The 16,746-nt window shown below is 46.1% G+C and overlaps 2 protein-coding genes across 6 annotated transcripts in view; both read right to left on the bottom strand.

Annotated features, from left to right (window-relative positions):
• The window catches only part of tdrd3 (tudor domain containing 3), a 28,673-nt gene extending 27,905 nt beyond the window's left edge, over positions 1-768 (bottom strand). For all 4 annotated transcript variants that reach the window (XM_082155822.1, XM_082155823.1, XM_082155824.1 and 1 more), the window contains exon 1: positions 564-768. In XM_082155822.1, the coding sequence (XP_082011948.1) occupies positions 564-601 (38 nt within the window). In that variant the 5' untranslated portion in view covers positions 602-768. The remainder of the gene's footprint in view (positions 1-563) is intronic.
• A 10,033-nt stretch (positions 769-10,801) lies between these two features.
• Positions 10,802-16,746, bottom strand: LOC309487899 (GTPase IMAP family member 8-like). 2 transcript variants are annotated; one of them, XM_082155852.1, is made up of 8 exons: positions 16,506-16,746; positions 16,294-16,331; positions 15,161-15,826; positions 13,175-13,966; positions 12,462-12,521; positions 12,142-12,246; positions 11,783-12,022; positions 10,802-11,608 (listed from the first exon to the last, which is right to left on the bottom strand). In XM_082155852.1, the coding sequence occupies exons 2-7, from the start codon at positions 16,322-16,324 to the stop codon at positions 11,886-11,888; spliced, it is 1,791 nt and encodes a 596-aa protein (XP_082011978.1). In that variant the 5' UTR covers positions 16,325-16,331; positions 16,506-16,746; the 3' UTR covers positions 10,802-11,608; positions 11,783-11,885. The 2 variants fall into 2 exon arrangements, with proteins under 2 accessions (XP_082011978.1, XP_082011979.1); XM_082155853.1 differs by having other exon boundaries at positions 11,801-12,022.

Genomic DNA, 16,746 nt, shown 5'->3' with positions numbered 1-16,746 from the left:
ATCTAAAATACACGTTTGCATTTATTTCATTGCACTTTATCTATTTGCATCTGCAGATTTCAATTACAATACATATCATGAGTTTTACCATAGTAGTGTAAATGCTATGATAAACACCAATGCATCAAAGTACCATAGTATTAGCACTGGATACTTCAATATACACTCATATACTGAATAAACATCAACACTAAACACGCTGATAATTGTTCTTGTGTTTAATTAATTGAGATTGTGAAAGTTGACGTGACAGTCCGGGCTGATTACAAGGGAATCGATTAGAATCTTCATCAGCTGATTATTAAAATATCAGACATGACATATATAATATATGTATTAATAATTGACTGGTAATATGCTAGCAGTTAACAAAATGTTGAACATCGTGCTAATCATTTAGTCGCTATCTGCACCTAACAGCCAGAGACAATGACATAAACTCATGAAGTGATATTAAATGAACTTATAAACTCGTGCTAAAAGTCAAACGGAGCGAGTAAACGAATGTAAACATGAGTTAGCATGATTAGCATGTTAGCCGTTAGCTCTCAGGAAAGACTCACCAGCCCTCTTCAGTGAGCGCTGAGCTCAGATCGCACATCTTCACAGAAACCGACGAGTCTGTGAGGAATCGCTGTGTGAAATATCGCTGGCTTTACATTCTGGGTTATTCAGGGCTCATTTCTACACCGTTTAGCTGCTCCTGTGATGGACAAAGACGGATAACGTCACGCGCGAACTTCCGGTACGTCACGGGTCAAAGTGGAGCGTAGACCTCGGATAATATTAATAATGTTACAGTAAAGTAAAGGTGCTGTGATTTACATGTGTAGTATACATACACTACCGTTTTAATGTTTTTATTTTTATATGAGTCTGTTCTGCTCATCAAAGCTGCATTTATTTGATCAATACAGTAAAAACAGTGTAAATATTATTCTAATGTAAATCATCTGTTTTCTATGTGAATATACAGTAAAGTGTAATTTATTCCTGTGATCAAAGCTGAATTTTCAGCATCATTACTCCAGTCTTCAGTGTCACACGATCCTTCAGAAATCATTCTAATATGATGATTTGATGATCAAGAAACATTTATGATTATTATCAATGTTGAAAAAACATTTCTTTGATGAATTGAAAGTTCAAAAGAACAGCATTTATTTGAAATAGAGTCTTTTGTAACGTTACAAATGTCTTTACTTTCACTTTTGATCAATTTAATGTGAATTTGCTGAAATAAAGTAATTTCTTTAAAAATATATATATTTTAATGGTAGTTTATAATGTTACAAAAGATTATATTTCAGATTAATGCTGTTCTTTTGAACTTTCCATTCATCAAAGAAAAAAATTGTAAACGACGTTTTCAACACTGTAAGCATTTCATAATGATCTTATATATATATATATATATATATATATATATATAAAATTTAATATTACACTTTTTAAGTATATATCTTAATATATTACTTTATATTTTGTTGAGCATTTTGAGCTTAAATGGATGCAAATGTTGGTGTAATTGTTCTTTATAACCCCGTCAGTTTGTCCTTCTCGAGAAGAGATTATATGAAATATTGCATGTGTGAAAGAATATGAAGGAATGATGATTTATGATTGATGAGTGAGTTTGTATTCGGGGGTTTATATGGTAAGAAACGAAAGATAACGAGGAGCTCTAGTGGATTTGGGGTGTTTTCCTTCCGGAAAGATTTTCCCGTTTCAGTTCGACTGGATGTAGTTCCCTATCAAGGCTACGGAACTCGACATTACGGATGTCGTATATGGGAACTCCTCTCATCCTTCACTTCCGCTGAAATCTTATAGGCTAACGCCAGCAGAGCTGGCCAATTGATGCAAATATGCAAATACTGAAACACCGTTGCAGTTATAATGCAAGTGCAGCGTCAATTCCCTTCAGAATCTCTCTCTTCACGCTTAAATCGTGTGCTAGAAAGCTGATACTACAAACTTGGATTATTCGCCGTCGTTGAAGTTGCGTCGGAGATACTCGCACTGTCTCCTGCATCCGATGGCAACTACTTGCAACTTATGCTCGGGCCCCATCGCCCCCACCGACACGCACCTGTTCTGCATCGCGTGCTTGGGGCTGGCCCATGCTGAGTCAGCCCTCGGGGACGGAGGGTCCTGCGACCACTGCGCGGATTTATCCCTTCGAGCCCTCAGAGCCAGGAGGGAGGAAGCTCGCGCAGCAGCGGGGATTGGGCCTACCGCCGCCTCTGAGCCGCTGGTAGCCCCCCCCAACCGCAGAGTCGAGGTTCGCTCCCCGGTGAGCTTCCCCGACCCCACCTTTCATCCCCCTCGCGACGTCGCTGACTTCGTTTCCTTCGGGGTGAGTGAGGGGGACGACTCCATGTCGCTGTCGGCTTCCGAGAACGACTGGGGTGCAGAGCAGGCCGCACCGCTGGCGGCCGCGGAGCAGGACACCCCTGCGGACCTGCAGGACGAGCTCTTCCGCGTCCTCTCTAAGGCCGTCGAGGAGCTGGACCTCGACTGGAAAGCTCCTGATGAACCATCAAAGAGCAAATTGGATACGTGGTTCCTACAATCGAGCCGCCGTTAGGCCGCTTCGAAAAGGGGAACACCGTTTTTTCCCGACGTGCATGAGCACGTGGTGAAGTCGTGGGCGGCCCCGCAATCGGCGCGCACCCTCACTTCCACCCAGGCTATGTTTGCCCCCGTGGACGAGGCGGGGGACCACGGCTACCTCACCATCCCCCCCGTCGAGGAGACCGTCGGCGCTCATCTCTGCCCGTCGGCTCCCGCCCTGGGCTCGGACCGCAGCCTGCCGTCCCGAGCCTGCAGATTTACGGCCCACCAGGCCAACAAAGCCTTCGGTGCCGCGGGGGAGGCGGTATCCGCGCTGCATGCTATGGCCCTTCTCCAAGTGCTCCAGGCAAGCAGCTGAAGTCTCTGGATGGCGCCGCCTCTCTTGACGCTGACGCCATCCGAGATCTCCGTTCGGCCACGGACCTCGCGCTCCTGGCCACGAAGCGCTCGGCCCAGGCGATCGGCCGTTCTATGGGCTTCCTCGTGGTCCTCCACAGGCATCTGTGGCTCACCCTGTCGGACGTGCAGGAAGCCGACAGGAAGACGCTCCTGAATGCGCCCATTTCCCCTGCAGGCCTGTTCGGAGACGCCATGGAGAAAGTAACCGAGCGTTACTCCGAGACGCAGAAAAAGGCCAAGGCTATGAGCCACGTCATTCCGCGAAGGGCGCCGCCGCCGCCGCCGCCGCAGCCGCGCTCTCGTTCGTCCTCAGCCTCAGGCCGCCAACCCCAGGCTGCGGCCAGAAGACAGGCAGCACCCCGCCCGGGACAGGATGCCCGTAAGGGCCGCAGCGGTCAGTGGCAAGGGGCAGGTAACAGGAGGACGCAGAGGAGCCCGCGCAGAAAGCCCACCGCGTCCCCTGCCAGGCCCAAGCAGTCGTCCTGACCGCTCGGGCAAGAGGAGGAAAGAGCGTCAGGCCGGCCCCGCGTTCAAGCGGCGCGCTCTAGTGCACTTCGTCCCTCAAAGTTCTGCGAGCGACGCGTGCAGTTGTTCTGTGTATGCAAATGTTGTGAATGTTGTTCAAATAAAGCAAATCACTACTTCACAAACAGAGCTTTTTTCTCCTCTTGCACCACACACTGTGTTACCCGCCCTGCCCTCGAGCAGCGCAGAGTCACGGTCAATAACTACCCCCAGCACTCACATAGCGGCCATGACCGCAGCGGCGATGACCGCAGGTTTAGATCAGCCCACGCTCAGTCGTTTCCAGGCAGCGTGGGAAGCTATTCCGGGCATTTCGCCGTGGGTGTTGAATATAATTCGGCGCGGGTACACACTTCAGTTCAAACGCAGACCACCCCGCTTTCGCGGCGTAATTCAGTCATTAACTTTGCCCCAAAACGCTCATGTGCTGAGGCAGGAAGTGTGCAGCTTGCTCGAGAAGAAGGCTATAGAACCAGTTCCCCCGAGCGAGCGGGACAGCGGGTTCTACAGCCGCTACTTCGTTGTGCCGAAGAAGGGAGGGGGTCTCCGCCCCATTCTGGATCTGAGACCTGTCAACAGAGCGCTTCACAAGCGCGCCTTCAGGATGACAACACTGAAGCAAATCCTGGCGCAAAATTCGCCCCGGGGACTGGTTCGCTTCAGTGGATTTAAAGGACGCTTACTTTCACATTCAGATAGTGAATCGTCACAGACGATTCCTGAGGTTTGCGTTCGAGGATTCGGCGTACCAATATACGGTGCTTCCGTTTGGACTGGCCCTAGCCCCCCGAACGTTTTCAAAATGTGTAGACGCGGCACTCTCACCCCTCAGATCCAGCGGAATGCGCGTCTTGAACTATCTGGACGACTGGCTAGTTCTCGCTCAGTCGAGAGAAACGCTGGTCAGCCACGTGAATACCCTCCTTCGACACTTGGAGATGCTCGGGTTGAGGGTGAACGTCCAGAAAAGTGTGCTCACACCGAGCCAGACGATAACATTCCTGGGAGTGTGCTTGGATTCGGTGAGAATGAGAGCGCGCCTCTCCCCCGAGCGAGCGGAGGCTCTGAGTTCTTCTCTCGGTCTCTTCAGACCTGGCAGGCTCGTCCCACTAAAAGAGTTTCAGAGGCTACTGGGACGGATGGCAGCGGCTTCTTCGGTGTGTCATCTGGGGTTGCTGCATATGAGACCGCTTCAACTCTGGCTGAAAGCGCGCGTTCCCCCGAGTGCGTGGTATTCTGGCCACAGGCGCGTTATGGTCACCAGCGGATGCGCCCGCGCCCTGGCCCCGTGGAGGAACCCAGATCTCTTCAGCTCAGGTGTCCCTATGGGCTTAGTGACGCGGCGAGTGGAGGTCCTGACGGACGCTTCATCCACCGGATGGGGAACGGTCTGCTTGGGCAAGCCCGCCTCGGGTCGGTGGTCAGAGAAGCAGATGGAGTGGCACATAAATCGCTTGGAACTAGAAGCAGTCTCTCTAGCTCTAAAAACCTTCCGGTCTCAGCTGGAGCAGCGGCATGTGTTGATTCGGACAGACAACACTTCCGTGGTCTCGTACATAAATCGCCAAGGCGGTGTACATTCCAAAGCCCTATTCAGGCAGGCGGAATCCCTTCTGCTATGGGCGGACCGGTTTTTCCTCTCGGTGAGAGCGGCGCACATCCCCGGTGTTCTAAATCGCGGGGCGGATATGCTCTCGAGAAGCGGGATTCCCCAGGGGGAGTGGAGGCTTCACCTCGGGACGGTTCAGCTGATATGGAATCGTTCCCCGGGAGGTGGACGCGCTGACTGCGCGATGGCCGAGAGTCTGTCTCTATGCCTTTCCTCCGGTGAAAATTTTGCCCATGGTGTTGTGCAAAATCAGGGAGGAGAAGGCGGCGGTGACTCTGGTAGCCCCGAACTGGCCGAATCAGCCCTGGTTCGCGGATCTGGTAGAGTTACTAGCAGGGCAGCCATGGGAGATTCCGCTCAGGAAGGACCTTCTGTCTCAGGCGAGCGGAACGATCTGGCATCCCAGCCCCGCGCTGTGGAGCCTCCATGTGTGGCCGCTACAGGGTCGCTGAGCGGGCGGGACGCGCTGCACTCGCGGGTTTTGAATACCATCGCGGAGGCGCGAGCTCCGTCCACCAGGCGCCTGTATGCTCTGAAGTGGGGTGTTTTCTCTAAATGGTGTCAGGATGTCGGCATAGACCCAGCGGACTGTTCTGTGTCGGATATTCTACGCTTCCTTCAGTATAGGATGGATGAAGGGAGCCTGCCATCCACTCTGAAGGTTTATGTGGCCGCTATTGCCGCGTTTCACCCCCCTGTTGACGGACAGTCTATCGGTAGACATGCGTCGGTGACACGGTTCCTCAAGGGAGCTAGGAGATTGTGCCCTGCACGGCCGCCTTATGTGCCGCTGTGGGATTTAGCTTTGGTCTTGGAGGCTTTGTCACGACCGCCTTTCGAGCCCCTAGCCTCGATTGCCATTAAGGAACTATCGATTAAAACGGCTCTGCTTCTCGCTCTCGCCTCGGCGAAGCGGGTTGGGGATTTACAGGCTTTCTCTGTAGGTGAAGATTGTATTCGCTTTGGACCGGGAAACTGTAATGTTACTCTCAGACCGAGGCCGGGTTACGTTCCTAAGTCGCTCAATACCCCGTTCAGAGCGCAGATTGTTTCTCTGCCTGCCCTGTCCGCTGAGCCATCAACCTCTCAGGGTTCGGATGCTCAGAGTGCTATTTGCCCAGTCAGAGCGCTCCGAGAATACATTTCTCGCTCGGCAGCGTTTCGACAATCGGACCAGCTGTTTGTGTGCTTTGGTGGATGCAACAAGGGACGGGGGGTCTCAAAACAGAGGCTTGCTCACTGGATCGTGGACGCTATTGTTTTGGCTTATGATTGCCTGGGACAAGAATGTCCCCTGAACATCAAGGCCCATTCGACTAGGGCGATTGCCTCCTCGTGGGCTTGGACTAAGGGTATGTCTATTCAGGATTTATGTCTTGCGGCTGGCTGGTCTTCTCAGAACACGTTCGCCAGATTTTACAAGTTGGATTTACCCTCTGTAGCGTCTCGAGTGCTTTCGGTGAGTTGATCCCTTACACAGCATTAAGAGAGCTGCTCTGCGCTTTGCTCATGAGTTGTTCTGTGTGCTATTTGTGTGTTGTACTATTGTCACCGCTATGCGTTGGCTTTCTCTGTTGTTGTTGCCCTGTTGGTCTACAGTGCAACCTTCCCCCAGTTATACTGCTCGGGATATGCAAATTCCAGATAGTGTTGGTAAGCTTGTGATTGGTCCCTTTTGACCTATCAGAGGTTAGAGGTTCGCTATTTGTCAATCTCGGCCTATCAGGCACTTGCACTCTGGGGGCGAGGTTTGTCTTGGGTCTGTTCAATAGTTGCTGCCACGGCGGGATTCTATACAGTTCCCATATACGACATCCGTAATGTCGAGTTCCGTAGCCTTGATAGGGAACGTCTCCGGTTACTTTCGTAACCTCGGTTCCCTGAAAGGCAAGGAACGAGACATTACGCTCGCCGCCGTGTTCGCTATTTATTTAGCGTTGTTCGATTCTGAAGGGAATTGACGCTGCACTTGCATTATAACTGCAACGGTGTTTCAGTATTTGCATATTTGCGTCAATTGGCCAGCTCTGCTGGCGTTAGCCTATAAGATTTCAGCGGAAGTGAAGGATGAGAGGAGTTCCCATATACGACATCCGTAATGTCTCGTTCCTTGCCTTTCAGGGAACCGAGGTTACGAAAGTAACCGGAGACGTTTTATATTTGAGGACATTAGACATGATTCTGGCTTGAGTTTCATTCTGTCCGTTTTCTGTTCCTATTTCTCAGTAAAACACACACAACTCCTCAAAACCACTTCAGTCCTGGTTTATCTCAGTAAATCTGAGTTTCCAAATTCTACGACCAAAGCGTGTTTCTCGAGTAAGAGGCAAAGATTATAATAAATAGATGAACTACTTAAACTGATCGTCTCTGAAGGCTCATCTCGTCGGCTGTATCTCCAGCTGTCAGTGAATGTCGAGCTCGTCTGAACGCATCTGTTAGTTTTCTCTTACATGTGTCAGTAACTGAGCACTGATTCAGGAACAGCTTTTATTACTTTTCTTTCAAAAAATATTCATATGAGTTTGCTTTGACCTTTGACCCGCTGTGTATCGCTTCATTTGATCGTCCTCTTGTGCTTTAAAGCTTGTTCTTCACGGATCATTATTATAATGCTGGCCTCAGTTTGTGGACACAACGCGTCTGTAAACCCGCAGAGAGTCTGATACTGTCAGGGTAAGAGTTTCAGTTTATTGACACTACTTTATAAGGTTTTACACACACACACACACACACACACACACACACACACACACAAACACACACACACTCTCTCTCCCACACACACACACACACACAAACACACACACACACACACTCTCTCTCTCTCTCCCACACACACACACACACACACACTCTCTCTCTCTCTCCCACACACACACACACACTCTCTCTCTCTCTCTCTCTCTCAGAAGAGGGCTTCTGAAGAGTGAGATACAAGAGCGCAGTCATCGGCATACTGCAGCTCAAGTGTCCTCACTCTGTGCAGTTTGGTGGTTGCCTGCAGTCTCCTGATATTAAAAAGGCTACCGTCCAGCCTGTACGCTACTGTCACCCCACTGTTGTCTTCAATCTCCTTGTGGAGAAGCTGGGTGACACATATGAGGAAGATGTTAAAAAGCACTGGTGCCAGTACACACCCCTGCCTTACCCCTGTGCGAACAGGGAAAGGGCTTGACTGTTGACCTCCTATTATCACCCTAGCAGTCATTCCATCATGAAACTGACGGAGGATGTTGACAAACTTAGTGGGGCATCCGAACCGGAGGAGGACGTCCCACAAGAGATCTCTCTGCACAGTGTCGAAGGCTTTGGAGAGGTCGACGAAAGCCATAAACAGATCTTTATGTTGCTCCCTGCACTTTTCCTGGAGTTGCCGGGTTGTGAAGACCATGTCGACTGTACTCCTGTTCCTTCTAAACCCGCACTGTGACTCGGGTAGCATAGACTCTGTGATGTCATTGATCAGTCTTTGTAGCATCACCTTGGCCAGGACCTTTCCTGAAGTGATATGCCCCTATGGTTATCACAAATAGCCCTATCCCCTTTGCTTTTATATATGGTGACAAGACTAGCATCCCTCCAATGCTGTGGGATGAATTCATCAGCCCAAACCTTGGTGATGTAATGGTGTAGTGTTCTTGTGCAGAGATACCCTCCTTGTTTTAGCAGTTCTGCAGGAATATTGTCAGAGTCAGGAGACTTGTTGTACTTCAGGGAGCGGACAGCTGTCAGAACCTCCAGGAAAGTTGGAGGATGGCTAAGGTTGTCAATAGGGGGAAATTCAGGAAGTTCATCCAGGATGGTATAGTCTGCATAAGAGTCCTGATTCAGTAGGGTGTTAAAATGTTCAGCCCACCTCTCCAGGATGCTATTCTAATCTGGTCTTTCAGGACTCTGAGCCCATCTGCTGTTTTCAGGGGAGTGATGCAGTGACTTCTTGGGCCATAAATGGATTTGACTGTATTATAAAAGTTGTGCATATCATTTCTGTCAGCGAATGACTGAATTTCATGAGCCTTCTCCATCCACCACTTGTTCTGTAAGTTCCGCAGAGTTCTCTGCACTTCCCAACGATATTTTTGCCATTGCTGTCTGGCGCATTTTCACGAGGACCTTGGTCATGATCATGCGGTGATCTGTCCAGCATTCCGCACCTCTCATGGCCCGGGTTATGAGAACATCTCTGATGTCACAACGTCTGACGATGACATAATCAATCAGGTGCCAATGTTTGGAATGTGGGTGCATCCATGATGTTTTGTATTTGGTCTTTTGCTGGAAGATGGTGTTGGTTATGGTCAGGTTGTGCTCAGAGCAGAGGGTAAGTAACCTCAAGCCATTTGTGTTGACCTGACCAATCCCGTGCCTGCCAAGAACTCCTTTCCATATCTCACTGTTCTGCCCAACACGAGCGTTGAAGTCCCCAAGCAGGAGGATCTTATCGTTCTTGGGGATCTGGTGGAGAGCCTCATCCAGTGTCTTTAGACTCACTATCAGATGGTAGAGTTGGAGCATACACACTTAGGAAAGTGGCATAGCGGTTCTTTACCAGGGGTATACGGAGGGTCATCAGTATTTCACTGATGCACACTGGTGTTTTGGCAGTAGTGTGTTCTTAATGGCGAGTCCCACACCATGCAGATGTTGTCCACCTGGGGGGTAGCCTTTCCAGTAGAAGGTGTAGCCCATGCCCTCCTCTGTTAGAGACCCCTCATCAAGGAGCCTGGTTTCACTCAGGGCAGCAATGTCGACATCGTAGCGGCTCAGTTCGGCTGCAACCAGGGCTGTCCTTCTATGGGGTCTTTCGGACCTGTCATAGGAGTTCAGGAGGGTTCTTATGTTCCATGTTGCCAGTTTAAGGGTGTAGAATTTATTTCTTTTGTTTCAACCGCAGAAGTGGAATGACCCGACAGGCGCGGTATCCTGTCCAGGTGTAAATTGAGTGGGCATTTTTTGGGCCACCTTTTCTAGGCCCTTCCTCAGCTTGAGGTGAGCAGTGCAGTCCCTGAATAGGGCTGCTCAGTCGCAGAAGGGTCTGCCGAGAACAGCTGCCACTCAGCCCCAGCTGTTAGCGACCATTTACCTTGTGCCGCTGACGTGCAGGGCTCTGACTAAGACTACAGTCTAATCAAACCTGAGACTACAGTCTATTCAAACCTGCCCCCGTCGTCAGACTTCAACCATAAGTAGATCCAGGTAATATTCACCGTTGGTCAGAGGTAGAAAACCTGCACAAAGAATTTTTTAAAGTGCTAAGGGGGGTGCGCTCTCCCCAGAAGCACTAACTTCACCATGATGAGGTAGGTCTGGTGGCATGGGTGGGCCCAGGACGACCAGCTCCTCGTCCTGGCTGCAGGAGGCTGCCGGGACCTAGCTCTGATTAGGCCCGCCTATTGCATGTCTCCAGCGCATTGCTTTCCTGTTGGGGTGTGCTCCCTTAGCCTTGCCTCAAGAGGCTAACCCACAAGGCAGTGGGGCTATTTACCCATAGCTGGAGCAGTGGTTGACGGGCATCAGGGTGTGTCCACCGTGTGGTGGGCCTGCACACCACATCTCTGGGGCCCACTGCTGCTCCGAGATCCCCTGCAGTTTAGCCCACACACACACACACACACACACACACACACACACACACTCTCTCACACACAGAGAGCCCCCCCAAGTTGTTTCACACTAAACACATAATTATCTCATTAAAGAAAGTAGTTTTTATTTATAAATTAGGCAAAAGAAAAAGGGGTATCAGATTCAGAAGGGGGTATTGCCAAAACAACAAACATAATCCGTCTAAGTTCCTATTAACCAAACTACTTAAGCTAAAAGAAAAGAAAACAAGAGCACAGATAATAAGCTAACTCCCTTACTAACATAAACAGGAGAAAACGTCAAACTCAAAATAAAAGGCACCCTCTTCCCTACTAACCCCACAAACAAAGAAATAAATGATTAACTAGCAAATTTCAAATAAACCAGGAGAAAAACAGATTAATTAAACCATACAATAAATAATCATAGTTAACACTCACTTCTGCCTTTTAAGTCTCAATCCTAGTGTGATTAAACAGAGACTAAGGAGAGAAAACTACTTCAGTAAGTAGAACACAACATGAGGAGAGATACACTATCAGATACTGGCTTCAGAAGAACATCAGGTCTGGGGTTGAAGATGAGACACACAGTCGAGCACCACCAACACGGCTCTGATGATGCTCTCCTTCCCCTCCCAGCAGCCAATCACAGCAGGGCATTGATGATTGGCATTAGGTGGAAACCTTTTCTCCTACGAAGAGGGACAGGGATAGAGGGAGAGACAGCACAGCTTGGGCACACACACAAACACAACCTTACGGCTCTGGACGGAACAAGAAACATTTTTCACGTTCAATTCACAACAGATGAAGAGTAGAATACAAGCAGAAAAGTAGCAGGAAATCTGAATAAATAGCAAGACTTTTGATAAAGTGCAGGTTTACTAAAGGAAACTTAAATCAAATACTAAATACAAATACAGACACACACACACACACACACACACACACACACACACACACACACACACTCTCTCTCTCTCTCTCTCACACACATACACACACACAAACTCTCTCTCTCTCTCTCTCTCTCTCTCTCACACACTCACACACTCTCTCTCTCTCTCTCTCTCTCTCACACACACACACACACACACACACACACACACACACTCTCTCTCTCTCTCTCTCTCTCTCTCTCTCTCTCTCTCTCACACACACACACACACACACACATCGAGCAATCACTGTATCTTCAGGTCCCTGATTAAGGGATTTTCTCGTAGTTTATCCACAGTGTGTTCCACATAATGTCTGCAGTTCTTCAGCCACTTCTGCACAGATTCCTCCGTCTTCTTCCGCTTCTCATCCTGAGAGAGTTCTGGAAATATGAGCACAGAACAAAATAAAATTATGATGTACACAAATGTGCATTTACAAGCATCTTCTGTTATGTTGGTTGTACAAATATTGTTGATCTATTACAGTTGAATATCTCACCAAACGATGATTTAATATCCAGCAAACTTTCCCGGACGCCTTCTATGATTATACTTTCCCATCGGCTGAACTCGCGCTCCAGAAGTGATTTAATCGGCTCAGGAACTGAAAGAGATTTGAGCATGTCATCAATATTTACACCACAAACTGAAGGAGATCCGGATCTTCTGAAACCCGATCCTTTACTGCACATATGCCGACATTCACTACACATATTCTGTCTTACTTCAGTGTGTTTAGCCGTCAGTAATGCTGTGTAACTCTCAACTCTGTTCAACGTTTACATCCATTCACAAGAACTGACATTCTATTAGACTCACTGTTGTCCTGTTGAGGTGGAATGATCCCTTCTTCCTGGGAATCAGGAGGTTCATCTTCAACTACAAATGAAACAAGATGTTGAACATATAAACAGGGTTCGTACTCGTACAGATACTGTCTGTAAAATGAAATTCCAGGACTTTAAGCACTACTTTTTCGGGTTTTTTTCAAGCACTACAATCAGAGATCTCATTTATCAACCAATATCTTTCTTTATTATCTTTTCAATTCTAAAAAAGGTAAATAGATATATAAAAATAAACCAATAAAACAAAATGGTACTAATAAAGTGCAGCAGATGCAGTGACTGCGGTAACTAACCATTGAAAGGATGCTATGACAAAGATATCGCTTTCTTTATTCAGAATAATTTTTTCTCCCATTAATATATGATTGAGCTGAAGAATAAAAGCTGTATCATATACTTGCATATTTCTGAGCAATATCACACTCATAACTATGCAAAATGCCTCTATATCAGACGGACTGCAGAGTTAATTTCGTGTGAAAAGATTGTTTGATCAATAAAATTACAAAAAAAATTTCCCATATATTGTCTATCAGTAATTCCTCTTTATAAAAATGGCTGTTTTCATGGGTTTTTCAGGACTTCAATTTCAAAAAGTCAAATTCAAGTACTTGTACGACACTGTGTAAATCAAAGAAACATAAAAAATTATATATGAGAACACAAAATGGAGTAAAACCTTACAGTTAAGAGGATTACTAATGCTACGTTCATCGAGGTTTAGACGTTCTTCCATGATATCCATGCATAAGTTTTCTATCTTCTTTCCGATCTCTTTAGCTTTTCTCTTAAAGCCCTCGTCCAGAAAGTGACAGACGTCCTTCAGTCTGATCTCGGTCATCAGATCCTCCGGATGAGTGTGTGTGTGTGTGTGTGTGTGTGTGTCGAGACGAAACAGGCTGTTTTCCGCCGCCATCTCGTCGATCTTCTGGAGCAGCTCTGAGACTTGAGCTCGATTCTTCTTGTCTGTGTTGTCAAACACATGATATCTGTTCCTGCACTTCCCAATCAGCCACTGAAGCGCTTCCCCTTCGCTCTCGATGTGCTGCTCGATCGATACGTCTTTAAACCGATCGCCCCACGTGAACAGAACTATAGTGTGTCTCCAGACGTCTTCTCCTAATATAGACATGTTTTCCTCAGTGATTCTCCTTTGCTCTTCCTGAAATGATGTATCGGCTGGGATCACGAGCAACAGGGCATGGGGGAATTTCTTGCACTCGGAAACATTTCTTAAAATGGCAGATCTAATAAAGTTTGGGTTTAATTCTGATGCAAAATACTTCCACCATCCTGGAGTGTCTAAGACGGTCATCCTCCTTCCGTCTACGTCTCCGAAGCCTCTCAATCTCTCTCCCGTTCTTCCTCCGATGTCAAATTCGTCCCGATTCAAGATTGTGTTTCCAGCTGAGCTCTTTCCGGAGAGGATCCATCCCAGCAAAACAACTCTGACCTCCTCCAGATGACGTACATATGCTGAAATGAACACACAAAATAGAAATATTTTTATTTTTAAATATACATACGTTGTTCAATGTGTTAAAAATGCAATACGGCAAAATCGCTGCATGGTTCTCTCAAAGTTATGAACAAACGTTCAAAGTCGTCTGGCCTTTAACCGTGTATTTATACATCATTAATTTTAATTGGATGTTCAGCTAACATTTTTTACTACTTCTAAATGAACTAATGTTCAAAAAACATTCAAAAGTGACATTCCCATGTTTGCAAAATGATCCCTTAGAATCCCTAGAATGTTCCATTGATGTTCGAATAACCAAGATTATTGCTGATATGTAAAGAAACTTAAAAAAAAAAGAGATCTTCCCTTGGATCTTGTATATGAAAGCCTGTAGACTGATGTTTATGTGAGGGACTCGGGTCGTTTTTGCCGGGAAAATCTAAAGCATGAGACGTTTACTCCCGAGAGCCTCGTATCCGCTCAACGACACATGAAACGAACGAATGCTTATACAATGTTCAGGATAATATTCTGAACGAGCCGTTCTGTACTGTAATGTTAGTGTGTGTCATGGATTCATTCAAACTATAGTCTCATAGTCAGATCTATATAGTCTACAGTCTCAAATATACTTTATAATCAGACTATCATAACAGTGTGATTATAATGAGCTCATCTGTCGACATGATGATCTCAGATCTGATGTAAACACACACACACACACACACACACACACACACTATGATCAGATGCTTCTGAACTGATGCGTTTTCATTTCTGTGTGTTTATTCTGTTATTGAGAGGAAAGATCAGCACATATTTACATATCTAAACATCTCTCTCAGCCGTGGTTCGTGTTCGTTAACAGTATACCGCTGTAAATGCTATTTCCAACTTCTATTTACTTCTCTAAGTAAAGAACTAAACGATCTTCTCCGTGAGTATATCGGGTCTTGATTCACGTTCAGTCTCTTGTGTGTTACTGTGCACGAGCACGAGCAGTCAGAGCTGCACTTCCACTGAACGGCCACCGGTGGCGCTATAACACGACTTTTTCAACTCTCAGAATTTCCATAAACGTCGTAAAACATTCTTAGAACATATTTTGTTAGCTCAGACATTTCGTATCTCATCAACTTAAGTTATTAATCAGGCTACATAAATCAAGCAAATGATTAAGTCTATACTTTCACTTAAAAACGCCGTACCTTTTTCTTGAACTATCGACCGTTGATTCTGTACTCCGTGTTTTCTAGAGTTTGCTTTCGTCTGAACTTCCTCCCACCGTTCATTGACCTCCTTCACCTTATCCAAGTCAATGTCAAAGTGCCTCCCGTTATTCTTCCCAACAATTCCTTCGATTTTCTCGAGCAACTCTGTGACTTGTGTGCGATCATGATGGTTTGAATTATTAAAAACGTGATATTTATCGCCACATTTTTCAATAAGTCGCTTGAGCGCTGACTCCGGATCCTGAACATGTTCCTCTATGTGTTTTCGTTGGATTAAATCTCCTCTTGTGAAGATTATGAGGGTGTGTGTCCAGACATTCGCTCCCATCAGCTCCACATATTCCTCCAGAAACTTCCCATCGGAGTCGGTGAACGGGCGATCGGCCCGAACCACGACCAGAACCACGTGAGGTCCGGGTGACGTCAGAGAGAGCCTGCGAACCAGCTGCTGTTTGCAGATGTTTGATAGATCATTAAGACTGAATGTTTTCCACCATCCGGGAGTCTCGACCAGACTGACTCTCCGGCCATCGATGACCCCCTCTCTCTTCACGAGCTCTTCTGTCGCACTGGTTCCCAGTATAGTGTCGATCACTGATGTTTTCCCAGTTTGACGCTTTCCCAGCAACACCACTCTCAACTCTAGGGAGACAAAACGGGAAAAGCTAATAATATCAAAGCACATTAATTTCATGCACATTTCACGATATAATATGAGTGATTTAAGACCATAAATAAGCACTTTGGTAACATAAGGTTCATTAGTTAACACTGTTTAACTTCTACAGCATTTATTAATCTTAGTTAATATTAATTTCAACATTTACTTATCAAAATCAAAGGTTGTATTAGTTAACATTAGTTAATGCACTGTGAACATGAACAAACAATGAACAACGTATTTTTTATTTTCTAACATTATTTTTTTTTCTAACTAACATTTTTTTTTCTAACAATAAATACAGTAACAAATGTATTGCTCATTGTTAGTTACTACATTATGTTATATTGAAACGCTTATTGTAAAGCACTTTTTTCCCAGTCATCTTAATGACATAAAGTGCCAATCAACCCGAATTCATCCTTTGATGATATGCAAATTTACTCACCATTTTGTTTTTCTTCTTGATGTTTGGACATTTTCACACTATTGTGTCCAATATATGAAAGAACATAAGAGGAGAACATGAAGAACAGGAAGAACAAGAAATAAAAAACATAAAGGAACGGGATTAAGTTAATAATTTTGAGAAATTAAAAAACATTTGTCTGATTTGAATAGCTATGATATATATAACAATAATATTACATAACATCCTACCTGTGGCTTTAACTTTCATGTAAACTGTGATGATTAAATCTGCTAAAGCGTTGGTTTCTGCTGTTTAAGGCCAGTGTGGGTGATCTTATAAACTTGCAGATGGATCATGTTTACAGAAAACAATGTAAAGGTGTGGTTATGGAAAAACATGAGAGCATAAATAATGGTTAGGCTGATATAGTTTATCACTTGAGGTGTGACAGCGCCTCCTTGCGGGAGGAAAGAGGAAACGCATTATTTA

This window comes from Leuciscus leuciscus (assembly GCF_965113295.1).
Source record: "Leuciscus leuciscus genome assembly, chromosome: 23".
NCBI classification, from domain to species: Eukaryota; Metazoa; Chordata; class Actinopteri; order Cypriniformes; family Leuciscidae; genus Leuciscus; species Leuciscus leuciscus.
The sequence above is the reverse complement of the archived record's forward strand: the minus strand, read 5'-3'. Positions and strand labels throughout refer to the sequence as shown.

Excerpts from the sequence above, each read along its gene's own strand:
- LOC309487899 (XM_082155852.1), bottom strand. The coding sequence starts at position 16,324 with ATGTCCAAACATCAAGAAGAAAAACAAAATG. Across the intron at positions 12,247-12,461 it reads TCCACCTCAACAGGACAACA|TTCCTGAGCCGATTAAATCA; the intron begins GTGAGTCTAATA and ends AATCTCTTTCAG. Across the intron at positions 12,023-12,141 it reads GGATATTAAATCATCGTTTG|AACTCTCTCAGGATGAGAAG; the intron begins GTGAGATATTCA and ends TCATATTTCCAG.